The sequence below is a fragment of the Eutrigla gurnardus genome (genome assembly GCF_963514095.1).
Source record: "Eutrigla gurnardus genome assembly, chromosome: 3".
Taxonomy (NCBI): domain Eukaryota; kingdom Metazoa; phylum Chordata; class Actinopteri; order Perciformes; family Triglidae; genus Eutrigla; species Eutrigla gurnardus.
This window is the reverse complement of record NC_139917.1, coordinates 31,985,854-32,000,555: the sequence shown is the minus strand read 5'-3', so window position 1 is coordinate 32,000,555 and position 14,702 is coordinate 31,985,854. Positions and strand designations below refer to the sequence as shown.

Sequence of the window (14,702 nt, the reverse complement as noted above, 5' to 3'; positions counted from 1 at the left end):
AATTAAGAAGAAATACTACAAAAACACTTTCACTGATTATTTTTTTGAGATTTTGATTCTGACTCGTGGGGAAAAAAAACAAACAAACATGGAAAACATGATTTATCAAGTTCTTTGTTCCATCTGTAGATTTCTCCTGAATCCACCAAAAGCTCTTGTAGCGGTAGTAATTATTACTGCTCTACGTTTTACCACCAACGTCATCAGACATGCATCCTTTCCTGCATGCATGACGACAATGGAAGTTGAGGAGAGTTCTGTTCCTGGGGCCTGTACTACGAAGCAGGATTTGTGCTTAGCGATGTAACTTCGGCGTTAACCCTGGGTTTTCCGTCCTACGACGCTGGTTCACTTCTTACCGGGGTAGATCGCCATGGTAACTTACGCTGTGGAGCTAACCTGCTCCGGAGCAGGTTATGTTCCTGATAAGAGATCAACTTGGAGAAACACACCACCGACTGACCAATCAGCTGTCTTGGTGCGCGGATATAAAAAAAAAAAGAAGCTCGGTGGATCGTGAGAGGGTCTCGTAGGAGAACTATAGAGTGTACAAAGACCGGCAAAACCCTTTTGTCTGTGTCTGATGATGTTTTATATGAGAGATACAGATTCTCATCGGAGGGAAAGACTTTTCTGTGTCAGCGTACAGCCTACTGACCACTATGAATTATGTTTTATATTGATTTGATTTACTCCCAAGTCCGTTTAACACCGCCGGGATTGCAGCTGAAAGAATGAGGCTAATATTGTCATAAACCACGTTATAAGAATACATCTAAGCAACACATTCATTATTTTAAAGTTATGTGTTCGGCCTTTTATTGCGGAAGGACATCATAAGAGTTAAAGGGATGAGAGAGAGCGACGACATTATTTAAAGGACGGCCGCAGAGCGGATTCGTACCGGCGCCGCTGTAAGAAGCCCTGTAACACGGGTCGGTAACTCTACCACTAAGCTATCAGCGAAGTTAAGATTGTCGTTTAATCAGTCAGATCTATTAGTGTGATGGTAGCCATATTATACTACTACTAATACTATTAATACGACTTCCGCATTCACACAGTCGGTGAGTTTTTGCCAGCTGTCCTTCCTGCATTTGGCAGATGAAACTGTTGCTTTTTGCCTGCATTATATGTTTAACTTCTTCGTATTTCTGTAAGATTACGGTTCGCTCCTCGTACGTGAAATACGCCGCTCCGCTGCCGTAGACTGATCCATGTTTGTGATTGGTCAAATGCTGCAAACGCCGCCTCTTTCATGTGCACGAGCTCATAGCTGGACAGGTAAACCCTGGGTTGAGTTAACGAGTTGATAACCAGCTTCGTGTGACCGCTTATCTCCGATTGCCTTTGTTAGGGTAACTCAAGCTGGATCTCTGAAAGATACCCTGGGTTTGTTGAACTCGCTTCGTAGTACAGGTCCCAGGGTCATTCCGTGTCATTTCATCAAATGCCTCCCACCTGACCATCTTAGAATGTCCTGAAAAAATTTGAGTACAAAGACACACTTGTTAGTAGGACAAACTCAAAATATTAGGTCTCTACTGTCAACAGTTTTCTCATGAAACATCATTGAATGAAGGGTAGTTTAGACGGTTTTTGGCATCATGCTCTGAAAAGCCATATTTAAACAGCAATATCTGGAAAACTATCTCACCTGTGGCCTTCAAAATTTCTACAGTGTATATCTGTTACTAATAGCCTCCAGACATCGAATATCAGGGGTGTAGCTCAATGATAACCTAGTATGGTAGGTACTTAAAATGTGGCTTGTTGAAATAAAGTAGTACATTTGAAGAGTGGCTGAGCTCCCATTTTTGCAGATAAAAGACTTCTATCACTTCTGCCTCTATCTCTGGTGTTAGCTTAAACATTCTACAAAATATGGTCTCTCTTAGATTATTAGTTTCACAGATATTAAGGCTCAAAAATGGAAGTTAACACATCTTTGCCCAACTTCAGAGTCATATTCCAAAAAACTGACAACACGTATTAGGTCCAAACTTACTTTTTTTAAAAGATCATATTCTTGTTAAAATCATATTAAAAAATCAGGAGGGTGTTTTGCCTCATTTTGTCGCAGTGATTTTTTAAAATCCTGATATTGTTGGGGTTTTGTGGCCGGTTTTGGTACTGCATGTCCTAGTAAACATCACAGCAGGGCAATTCAATCGTGTTTTTTTAACATTTACCAAAGACTTACATGTGCCTAAATGCTACTGATAAATTTAGCCTTACGAAAACATTAAAATGTAGCACAGTTGTAGTTACAGAGGCAATAAGTCCTTGAATGTGAGTTAAACATGGTGAAAGCAGCTTTTAATGTCTTAAACCATGAACAAAAATAGCATAATATTGAAGACTGTACATTGTCATACTTTAAGTATATAAATACCACAACCAAATCAAATAATAATCTTAATTTGAGCATAAGATTTTACATTAGAGTACAAAAGTCTTCAAAGTTTGATATTGAATAACAGTTTGTCTCTATGCTCACTATGAGGGATCACACATTTTTCATCTTTTAGATCCAATTCCTTCGTCACATTCATTAATTTGGCAGTCACTTTACAAATAGTCTAATGTACATCTCTGCTCTGTTGTGCTCATCTTTTTTGATGGCATACATGCGCCCAGTTTCTGTAGAGGGAACGTCAAATCTTGCAATTCTATGCTGCAGTGGGACATTGCACATCTTCTCTTCTTGGCCAGTAGAAACTCTTGGCAGGGCCATGTGGGTGCATGAACTGAACCAGTACATCTTCATCTTGATCTGGAACATCTCTGATACTTCCTATCCACCATTTCTGATCATAACTCACATATTGTCTCATAGTGAGCATAGAGACAAACTGTTATTCAATATCAAACTGTGGAGCCTTTTTTCTATTGTAATGTAAAATCTTTATGTTCAAATTAAGATTATTATTTGATTTAGTTGTGTAATTTATATACTTAAAGTATGACAAAATGTACAGTCTTCAATATTATGCTATGTTTGTTCATAAGACATTAAAAGCTGCTTTCACCATGTTTAACTCACATTCAAGGACTTATTGCCTCTGTAACTACAACTGTGCTACATTTTAATGTTTTCGTAAGGCTAAATTTATCAGTAGCATTTAGTCACATGTAAGTCTTTGGTAAATGGTAAAAAAACACGATTGAATTGCCCTGCTGTGATGTTTACTAGGACATGCAGTACCAAAACCGGCCACAAAACCCCAACAATATCAGGATTTTAAAAAATCACTGCGACAAAATGAGGCAAAACATCCTCCTGATTTTTTAATATGATTTTAACAAGAATATGATCTTTCAAAAAAAGTAAGTTTGGACCTGATACGTGTTGTCAGTTTTTTGGAATATGACTGAAGTTGGGCAAAGATGTGTTAACTTCCATTTTTGAGCCTTAATATCTGTGAAACTAATAATGTAAGAGAGACCATATTTTGTAGAATGTTTAAGCTAACACCAGAGATAGAGGCAGAAGTGATAGAAGTCTTTTATCTGCAAAAATGTGAGCTCAGCCACTCTTCAAATGTACTACTTTATTTCAAAAAGCCTAATTTTAAGAACCTACCATACTAGGTTATCATTGAGCTACACCCCTGATATTAAATGTCTGGAGGCTATTAGTAACAGATATACTCTGTAAAAATTTTGAAGGCCACAGGTGAGATAGTTTTCCAGATATTGCTGTTTAAAAATGGCTTTTCAGAGCATGATGCCAAAAACCGTCTAAACTACCCTTCATTCAATGATGTTTCATGAGAAAACTATTGACAGTAGAGACCTAATATTTTGGATTTGTCCTATTAACAAGTGTGTCTTTGTACTTGAATTTTTTCAGGACATTCTGAGATGGTCAGGTGGGAAGATTTTCAGAAATTTGATGAAATGACACGGAATGACCCCCCAGGAACCCAGACGACGTGGAAGCTTTAAACATCGAAATAAACCAGTTGGCAGCGTCTAAATGTCATCCATGTGAGCATTCACGACAAAAACAGCTCCAACAAGTATATTGATGTGAGAATTAATCACATGAAGAAAATAGTTCACGCTGCATAAAGGCTATAACAACAACAACAATGGTAGATTAGTGGCTTTTAAATTCCATTTATGTTGTCCCCCCATTAATTTAAGAAGAGAGGAAGCTGTCATAGATATTCAACAATTGAGCAAAGACAGCCCAATATTACAGTTTGACTTCAAACTACACCAAATACATAAAAAAATAATTTCCTAACACATTATGTGTTATGTTATACTGGAACTTTTTTTTTCTAAATGTATTCTCAAAAGTCAATTTCATGTGGAGTACATGTCTGATCTGCTGTATATGTAAAATTATTAAATAAAGTTTGTGAACAAAAAAAGAACAAGACATGCGAGCTAACCAACTAACCTAGCTAAGACTTTTGGATGTGTAGTGTTTTCTAATTACATATTTTCACAGTCGTGTAGTTAAAAAAAAGTTACACAGTAGCTAACTAGCTAGCTATGTTAGCATCGAGAGCAACAGAACTTAACCTCCCCGGGGGTGGAGCGCCTCCCTCGGCGGTCCGAGCTTCGGTGCCGGCCGGGGGGGGGGGGGGGGGGGGGGGGCGACCTCCGGTCCAGCGTGGTGACGCGGCTCCGCCAGCAGGGGGAGAGCGGCCGGTAGCGCCATTAGCATCCCTCGCCCCCGCTACCTTTCCCTCCTCCTCAAAACCCCGCCCAGAGCCGCGCGTGACCGAACGCGTCGCTGCAGTTCTTCTTCTTGTTTTCTTGTTGGTTTTTTTTATGGGGGCTGGCTTAATGCGCCCCCTCCTGACATGGAGTGTGGATCATAATGGTCTAAATCTACTGGATGAAAAGAAAGAAACATAATAATAATAATTAAAAAAGAAAACTACTCTATATTCTCCTAATAATTCCAGTATTTTCCAAAAAGATAAATATTGCTTTATACCCAACATGAGTTAATTTGTAGTATTTCTTTGATGTTACATTTGATGTGTTAATCTTGTAGAACCTTCCTTTCCTGTTGATACTTTGAACAGTAAATAAGGACATGCTCTACTGTTTATTCATTACTACAGTGCTCACACGTACCAGTTTCACGCTTCACTGCAGTCGAGCTGCATCGATGCTTATAGTCTCTTAATAAATATCATCTAGTCCAATGGTTTCAACTTGAATATCACACTGCGTAGTTCAGGTAACCTGGGAGATTGGGCTCTTGTAAGAAATACCCACAATTATACAAATATACAGTTATGTCAAATTATATCCCTATGGTTTAACTTCTATACTATGTTTTGTCTTAGATTTGTTATATACTGTTTTTCATTGCTTCTCGTTGTGCATATCACAATAAAGAATTTGAAACTTAAGAGTAAAATAAATAGACCTGAATGGAGCACACATTTTGACAGTATTTTAATTGTGTTTTATTCCTTTCACAGTACATAATATATAATATAATATTAATATGCATTGTAGCATGCTGATATATATTTTTTGTGGCAGTTCAAGTCTGAGTTCACACAAATTACAAAAACAAAAGGAAAAACCCTCGTGGCATTTGGCTTACCTCCATGGTTAGATGCCAGCAGGGTAAGTGAGAACATGTTTTTTATTATTACAATTATTCGTTGCCCTGAAAGAAACAATAACCAAACAAGCATGTCTTCACAAAGACATTTTTTGTATTTGTTTGGCTACCTCGATGCTGCAGTTGTCCATGTCTGTCGGCTACCTGCTTCATCCATGAATAGACCCGCGATGTGTTCATTTTCTGACTGTGCTGTACAGTGCAAATACATCCTCCCCATCTTCTTGATGTCTGTGAAGGGAAAAATAAAACATTGACACTTTCTAACCCAATGTGTGTAAAAACCACATGGAGATGAAAATGTGCCGCTCACCCCGGGGCTCTACTGGTAGGTTTCACAGCAGTGTACTCAACAGCATCGTCATCGTCCTCGTCCTGGGCTCGTCTGCGAGCCTGAGCCGGGCTGACGTTCCAGTACAGAGCATCTTCCTGCTTCTGGAAGATGTGGATGTTGGAGTAGTGACACTCATCCGCTGACGCCATGTCGCTCACCGGACCCGCTGGTAGCTGACGGGACAAAGAAAGTTCCTTATGATGATGAGTGATGATGCGTCCTACTGGCCTCGTGAGGTAAGGCAGGTAAACGCCGGCCAACCCCCCATTTAAGGCCATGAGGCGGACTGCACTCCAGTGTGCACACACAGGAAGTGAGGAAGTCGAAAGAAGGCGGATCACAGGACTCCAAACCAAAAAAAATAGTTCTCCTGCAGGAAGTGAACGCCACAGGAGCCTCATATTTAATATTTAATCGCACCAGGAGCAGAAAATCCTACTTAAGTACACAAAGTATTTGTACTTTGTTACCTACTTGGTTTCAGTGCATTTCTAAGTAAAGTAATGAATATTAACGTATGAATGGTGTTACAACGTTAGCTAGCTAAACTGTTTACATGCTACTTCTGCTAACAGGCTAAAGTTGCTAAAGTTGAAATGTAACGTGATGGATTACATTTCTAGTTTAGTTTGTTAAAACATTTTGACCTGAGAAGTAAATCATTTATGAAATTCAACGGCAGATACAGATACCGTGTCCCAATCATCCAGGATAATCCAGGATAATCCAGGATAATCCACAGAACACCATTTTCAGTTGAGCTACTTTCTAAAAGAGCCACCATTACATTTGCGTAGCGAGCCACCGCCGATGCACTGCGAGGGCGAGAGACGGCGATTTTCTATACGTACTTGAACTCTCTCTCTTTCCTGGGCTCTGTCGTCGAGGCTCTCTCCACCGTTAGACCTGCTTCTTCTGGATACGAGGACAAGCAGATGAATGAGCTAACGACTACATTTAGGGAACATCTGAGGTGCATCACAGAATATCTCACCTCCTCCACAGGAGGGCGACGACGAGGAGTGCGATGGCCAGCAGGAGAACAGCAGTGATGGTTCCTGCAGCTGCTGATTTCCAGGCTGCTGCATGATCAGAGGGAAACACTGACAACTGATCTGAATACAGATGATACAAGATCTCCTACATTTTCATAGGAAACAGTTTTACTTTGGTTGAGATCAGGTGAATAAAATATGTTGCCAGTTTGTTTGTTATAAACAAAAACAAGATAATAGAAAGAACAATCCAACAAGAAATGACTTCGCCATTCTGACACCAGAAAACCTATAAAATGAATTAACATCCTTTTCCTCCCCTACAAAGCTCTAAATGGTCAGACACCATCACACCTTAAAGAGCTCCTTAAAGCAGTTTTAGTTCTAATCACTGATAATAAATCTCAAAGTCCTGGGTAGATGAACATCTCAAGTAACTAAACATGAAATGTAACTGGATCCTACAGGGAGATTTCTGTAACATGAATAACAAGTATAAATTCACTTTGTGTCAACATCAAACCAAATACAAACGTATGTGTAAAATGACTCTAGGAGTATGTTGTAAAAAAGTGTGTGTAGGTGAAAGCACATCATTTACCGGCTCCAACAGTCAGATGGAAGGTGTTGCTATGACGTCCTCTTGTGTTCTGGACTTCACAGTAATAAATCCCACTGTGTTCAGCTCTGATGTCAGTGATGGTGAAGGTCTGTCCTGATGCTATGGGTGAGTCTTGGTCCTCCTTGTACCAGGTGTAGTTAGCTGCTGGGTTAGCATCACTGCTACAGCTCAGATTCACTGAACTGCCCTCCATGACATCACCAGGAGGACTCATCGACACAGAGGGGAGCTTTGGAGCATCTGGAGGACACATATGAACTCATGAACATTAACAAAATATATGCAAGGTGGCGCTGAGGTGAAAAGCAGACCATGTTTTTTTCAACCTCCGGTTCTGAAAAGTAGGGATGGGCATAATTAATCGATGCTCGATAATTGATCGTTAAGAAATGCGTCGATCAATTTATATTGTTATCGATCAAAAGGACGTTGTGTTGCATACTGTGAGTCTTGAAGCATTTAATTGAATATCACTATGTGGGAGAAATAACAAATCTAACCACCAGGGCGCGATGTTTTATTATTTCTAAGGACAAAAACAGAACAGCCAAATGAGCGGCAGTTGACTTGTGACGCAGCTCATTTGGAAACTTGCCAGCAAAGCAAGATTAGCCTAAACATGAAGCGGTCCAAGCGAAGTGTTGCGTGGGACCACTTCAATTTAAAAAACGGAGACGTTCACTGTACACACTGTGATGCCGTGTACAAGTATAATTCCGCGACGACTACGCAAACACTGGAGCGGCCGCAGCCGCCACACAGGCATCCGCTATGGCACTTCTCCTCGGGGAGCAGTACTTCATTATACTGGACACTGGCATTGACACAGAGGTTAATAACTTTCTGAAGGATACCCCCCCACCCCTGGATTGCAACCCTGCCGACTGGTGGAAAGTGAATGGAAGAAGGTTCCCCAGGCTGTCAAAGTTAGCGCGACAATACCTGCATCCCCGCAACTTCGGTCCCGTCAGAGCGGGTGTTTTCTGCTGCTGGACTGACAGTTACAAGGCTGCGTTCGCGTCTGACCCCCGAGCATGTTAACATGCTTATATTCCTAAACAACAATTTGTAGGCTGGAGTTACTGTATGCTATGGACAGTAGGGACAGTCACCACCGTATGTGAGTCGCTCTTTTTTTTCTTAATGTGTTGTCTCTCGCTCCGCTTTTCTTTCGGCTTGGTGCCTCTTGGAGTCGTTACATTTTGCCAAAACTGTGATATTTTAGCAACAAGTTCAGCCTTATATATGTTCAATAAGGTATTGCTTTTAGATGGACTAGTTCATGCAATTGTTTGTAAATGGGTGGCTCATCTTTTTGTTGCGAGCCTTTTCCGCGCGCCGGCTGCAGCCTATAGGCATTATATGTCGGCCTTTTTCCCCCCTTTTTTTTCAAAACAGTTATACAGTTTAATGCCCACTTTTAGCCTACTGCCTTTGTTTGATTATTGTTGTCCGATAAGTTGGCTACTTATTGTAATTGGAATAGGCTACAGATTTAGTCTTGTTGAATCGTTTCCAAACCTTTAAGAGCGCCTGTAGGCGCATTGTTCAGACTTTACGAGCGCCGCATAGGCCTATAACCTATAATGCCTGTATTTATTATTTTAAAACTGTTAAACAGTTGTAGGTCTTCAAGTTAACTGTATTGTATTAATGTTGGCCCATACATTATTGTTGGAATAAAGATTTCATTGATAAAAACATGCTGCATTTTGTATTTTCTACCAACGGGAATTTCAATATAGCCTATAGAAAAAAGTTAATGATTAATCGATAATTGATCGATAACTCTAGCGATGCTCGATCAAGGACATTTCTTCAAATGCCCATCCCTACTGAAAAGTGAAGCCAACACTGAAGCGCCTTAAAATGGTGACTCCTCTCTGGTTGTATAGAAGTCTATGAGAAAATGGTCCTACTTCTCTCTGCTGGCCACCAGGGGGCGACTCCTCTCTGGTTGTATAGAAGTCTATGAGAAAATGGTCCTACTTCTCTCTGCTGGCCACCAGGGGGCGACTCCTCTCTGGTTGTATAGAAGTCTATGAGAAAATGGTCCTACTTCTCTCTTGATGTATTATCTCAGTAAACATTGTAAACATGAGTTTATGGTCTCAATCTCTAGTTTCAAGTCTTCTTCAATCCAGCATGATGTTCATTTAGTACATGATGGTCCATTTAGAGTCCACCAGACCAGAAAGCAGGGGATGCTTTAGGGGGCGGGGCTTACCTGCTGATTGACAGGTCGCTACCAATGCTAGTTAGCTACTAAGATGACTTTAATACTTAGCTGAAAGGTTAACTTTGATCATGAAGCTAACTTTGTTAGCAGCTTCACACCAGAATCCACATGGATCCGGATGCAGTAAGGGTGCTGGTCTGCCACTTGTGTTCACCTGACCCACCCGTCGCTCCTTCACAGTCCAAATATGGTCACTTCCTTTCACTGGTTGTAAACATTCTAAGATGACAAAGGCCAAAATGCCAAAACTCGAGGCTTCAAAACCGTAGTTGACAAACCAACGGGTGACGTCACCATGACGACGTCACCTTCTTCTATACAGTCTGTGATTGACAGAGTTGCTATCTCAATCTAATGTAACTGATACTAAGTTGGGTAATTAAAGTGCTGATGTTTAATACTCACACTGGACGTCTACCAGCAGAGAGGAAGAGTTGATCTCTCCATGTTGATTCTCAGCCTTGCAGTAGTAGATCCCTCTGTCCTCAGAGCTGATGGAGAGGAAACCATAACGTCCTTCTGGTCCATGAAGCAGCGTTTGGTTCTCCTTGTACCAGGTGTAGTTAGCTGCTGGGTTAGCATCACTGCTACAGCTCAGAGTCACTGAACTGCCCTCCATGACATCACCAGGAGGACTCATCGACACAGAGGGAAGCTTTGGAGCATCTGGAGGAGATGATTTCATACAATTTATTCATTACAAACCAGAAAAGCTTCTTTTGAAGTGATTTTAAACCCAAAATTAAGATTAAAAAGATGAATGTTGTGTTTTCACTCACATTTCACATCGACAGAGATGTGTCCAGATGTTGTCGTCCCCAGCTGGTTCTCAGCTACACAGTAATACTGTCCAGAGTCAGAGGACTGGATGGAGCTGAGGACCAGGAGAGGGTCTTCACTGAGCCTTAGTTGGGTCTCCTTGTACCAGGTGTAGTTAGCTGCTGGGTTAGCATCACTGCTACAGCTCAGATTCACTGAACTGCCCTCCATGACATCACCAGGAGGACTCATCGACACAGAGGGAAGCTTTGGAACATCTGGAGGAGATGACATTGCTTAAAAAGGTGTAGAAGCAATATTGTTATGAGTTCCACAGTGGAGAAGACTCACACACTGAGGGAGCTCTGTAGTTCTCGTGTCCTTTCAAAGCACAAGAGATGTCGTCTCCAGGATAAAACCGGTCCGTGTATGAAGATCCTTCCTCCCTCCAGAGTTCCTCCCCGTTCTTAAACCAGACGAAGGAAAGACCGGCTGCTGGACTGCAGCTGCTCAGACACGTCAGCTCTGCCTCGGTGTCGGACCGCCGGCCTGTCGCTCCGCTCACCTGCACCTGGAGGGCTGCATGTGACATGTCATTGGCTAACCGATAAAATCATGTGACACTCTGAACCCCGGTCAAACCACCAGTTCTTCATCGTTATTATATGAAATAACGTTGTAATCACATTCTTGTACATAATGACGATAAAACTATTGATGGCCAACAATGAAATTCACAGGCTGCCCAGTAGATAAAATATAATAAACATGTTAAAATTGTTTAAAATGTTGAAACATGAATAATTATAATACAATAATATAATCTAGATTATTCTAAAATTAGGCAAAATGAGTAATTTTATGTCAGGTAGGCTACTTTAAGTTTATTTGATTATCTATTCAGTGGTATGACTACTTTTACTAAAGTACCCGATCGGAGTACTTTCTCCGACTGAACGATGTTCCTGATTAACAGAGTAAATAAACACTCTTATAAGTTTTAATGTTCAATGATTTGTAAACTATTTAATTTAATAGGAAACCATAAAAACTAACAAGGCTTTTTTAACTGTGTGATCATCAGTACCTGTGACTCTAACTATACTACTGCCTCAGTATATATATGTAAGTATACATGCAGTATTGTGTGTTCATCAGTACCTGTGACTCTAACTATACTAATGCATGTATATACATACATATATACATGCAGTGTTGTGTGTTCATCAGTACCTGTGACCGTCAGCCTTGTACCAGGTAAACTGCTCCGCCATTCAAACCATCTAGACTTGAACTTGAAGCGATACTCGGCCGAGTCGCTCTCTGTCAGGTCACTGATTCTCAGAGTGGAGCGTCCTCCCTCTCCTCCAATGACCTGAACACGACCTCCGTATTGGGAGTCAGGTCGTTCTGGATCCCCCCACTTCTGACTCCGTTCAGGACTGAACCAGAATTTGGATGTGACGTCTTTATCACTGCTGTAGTAGGTGCAGGAAATGTCCACCGACGAGCCTTTGAAGGCACAGATGCTTCTGTCACTGTAAGTCACTCTGTTACAGGTTTGCTCACGGACACCTGAAACATAAAACATTTTCACTTCACATTTGTTTTATGTCGGCAGAAGGGCGTCCTCAAACATGGAAAAAAAATCCCACACAAATGGCTTCAGAGCCGTCGTAGTCCTCACCATCAGAAAGTGTCAGCAAAGAGGCTGGCAGACACATTTCCTGTGTAGTATCTCATAAGAGTATAGTATGTGAAAAAAGACAAAGTATATTGTTTCATAGAACAATATCATAAAGTATGTTAGAGTAAAAATGTGATAAAATATAAAAAAAATAGTTATTGTTATAGTGTTCATAGTATAAATTCATAGTATAGTTTGTAGATAAAAGTCAACACACAGTACGTCATTCAAAATTATAATATAATAACTTGTAAAATATCTTTTAAAAACGTTTTTTTCATCACTTTTCCCGACATACTATAATGACTTTTTCTGCACTTTTTTTTTTACATACTATACTGTGATTTTTTCCTCTACTGTTTTTTTTAACTATTAATTTTTCCAACATACTAGCCTATACTGTATACATTTTTCTTTACCTACATACTATGACTTTTCCTGAAACGTTTTGACATCCTGTGATGACCCCTCCAATCCAGCAGGGGTTTGTGTTCATTTCCTTCTCTTGCAGGACTTAACAGGTGATGAGCCACACCTCAGCCTGATGTGGATGTGTGATGTGTGATGGACCTCCCCATCTCTCCCCATTTGTTGACATGACTGCTCTTTTGTTTGTTTCAGACATTTTCACATACCACACAAGGACACATCACTTCCACAATTGTTTCATTCATTTGGGCTGATTTGTGAAATAAATACATCTATGCATTACTTTAAATTGTCTGGTCTCCCCTTTTTGTTGCAGCCTTTGAGATGGCGCTGTAAAAATACTATTCTTTTTACTTTGATACCTTTTCATGTTTAAAAAAATAATTAAGAAAGGCATAGTGCAGTATGCCAAAATGTTATTACAAAAGTCATAGTATAGCATGTCGAAAAAAATCATAGAATAGTATGTCAAAAAAGTAATGAAAAAAGTCAGTATAGTACGTTTAAAAGGTTAAAAAGTAAAAAATTCATGGTATATAGTATTTTGAAAAAAGTCAAGAAAAAGTAATGAAAAAAAGTCATGAAAAAAGTAATGGAAAAAAGTAATGTCAATAGTCATGAAAAAAAATGAAATACAGTATGTCGGAAAAAGACGTGAAAAAAGTAATGAAAATAGTAATACAAAAATTCACAAAAAGTCCTGAAAAAGTCCTTATTATATATATAATATATATATATATATATATATATATATATATATATATATATATATATCATGACTTATTTTTAGTCGTGAAAAAAAGTAATGGTATACAGTATGTCGAAAAAAGTAATGAAAAAATTTGTGGAAAAAAGTAATGAAAAAAGTTTTTGAAAATAGTCATAGATAAAAGTCATGAGAAATAATTATGAAAAAGTCATGACAAAAAAGTCATGAAAAAAGTTAAAAAAAAAAAAAAGTAATGAAAAAAAAAATCATGAAAAAAGTCATGGTAGTTTGTCAAATAACAGACATAGTATAGATATAATTTAATATGACTTTTTCAGGTTTACATTTTTAAAAAAGCATAGTGTAGGCCAAAAAGACATATTATAAGATTTAAAAAAAGGCATATTAGTTTTTCGTAAGTTGAAAAAGTAGTTGTATAGTATGTCCCAAAAAAAACCCCAGTGAAATAAACTCACACTTGGGAGGAGACGGAAAATCCTCACGTCCTCTCACAGCACAGGAATAGCTGTCTGTAGAACTAAAGTAGCCCGTTAAGGGAGATGGTGTTTCCCGATATCTCTGTCCATTCTTATACCAGACGAAGTAAGAAGGATCAGGTAGTCGACAGCTGCTGTGACACGTCAGCTTCGCCCAGGTAGAATATGACGATGGTGATATCCTCACCTGAAGATCTGGATCTGTAAAGCAACTATGTTCTTCACTAAATATTATATTACACATCAAAGCAAACATGACATACAGCTCATATATCTCTTTTTACAATTCATCATCCACCTGCCACAATAAAGAAGTCCCGCCCCTTCTGCTGCTGCCAATGGGACCTTATAACAGGAAAAATATCTCTGGTAGTCAACGTCGGAATTATTTGTCAATTTAAAAGATTATATATATATATATATATATATATATATATATATATATAATATATATATACATACAGTGGAAACCTGCATTTGTAGAGAAAGAAGCATCTCATTTTAGACTGGACCGTCGTCGTACACGGAGCTCAGCAGACACACCAGAGGGTTTGGAGCGTTGCGTTACCTTTGACGGTCAGAGTGACTCCAGGTTCACCAGTAAATCTCTCCTCTGGTTGTCTGGTCATGAACCTGAACTTGTACACAGCCGAGTCGCTCTCTCTCAGCTCCGTGATCCTCAGAGTGCAGCTGTGGCTGTGATGACTGTAGGTCACTCGGCCGGCGTACTCCGGGTCTGTTCTCACATCCATGGGTTGTTGGTCCTGAAGTCTGGTGAACCAGAAAGCTCTCTGAACCGTGGTCTCTCCGTCTCCTGTTCTGGACG

At 39.7% G+C, this 14,702-nt stretch overlaps 1 protein-coding gene across 1 annotated transcript in view; it reads right to left on the bottom strand.

Moving 5' to 3' along the window:
- Positions 1-5,426: 5,426 nt before the first annotated feature.
- LOC311011591 (B-cell receptor CD22-like) overlaps positions 5,427-14,702 on the bottom strand; it is an 11,143-nt gene continuing 1,867 nt past the window's right edge. Inside the window, exons 2-12 of the mRNA XM_084006625.1 lie at positions 14,445-14,702; positions 13,856-14,077; positions 11,788-12,129; positions 10,906-11,133; positions 10,575-10,832; positions 10,201-10,461; positions 7,536-7,796; positions 6,934-7,021; positions 6,791-6,854; positions 5,919-6,112; positions 5,427-5,836 (exon numbers count right to left, since the gene is read on the bottom strand). The exon at positions 14,445-14,702 is cut by the window's right edge and continues 99 nt beyond it. Coding sequence (XP_083862751.1) covers positions 5,782-5,836; positions 5,919-6,112; positions 6,791-6,854; positions 6,934-7,021; positions 7,536-7,796; positions 10,201-10,461; positions 10,575-10,832; positions 10,906-11,133; positions 11,788-12,129; positions 13,856-14,077; positions 14,445-14,702 — 2,231 coding nt within the window. The 3' untranslated portion in view covers positions 5,427-5,781. The remainder of the gene's footprint in view (positions 5,837-5,918; positions 6,113-6,790; positions 6,855-6,933; positions 7,022-7,535; positions 7,797-10,200; positions 10,462-10,574; positions 10,833-10,905; positions 11,134-11,787; positions 12,130-13,855; positions 14,078-14,444) is intronic.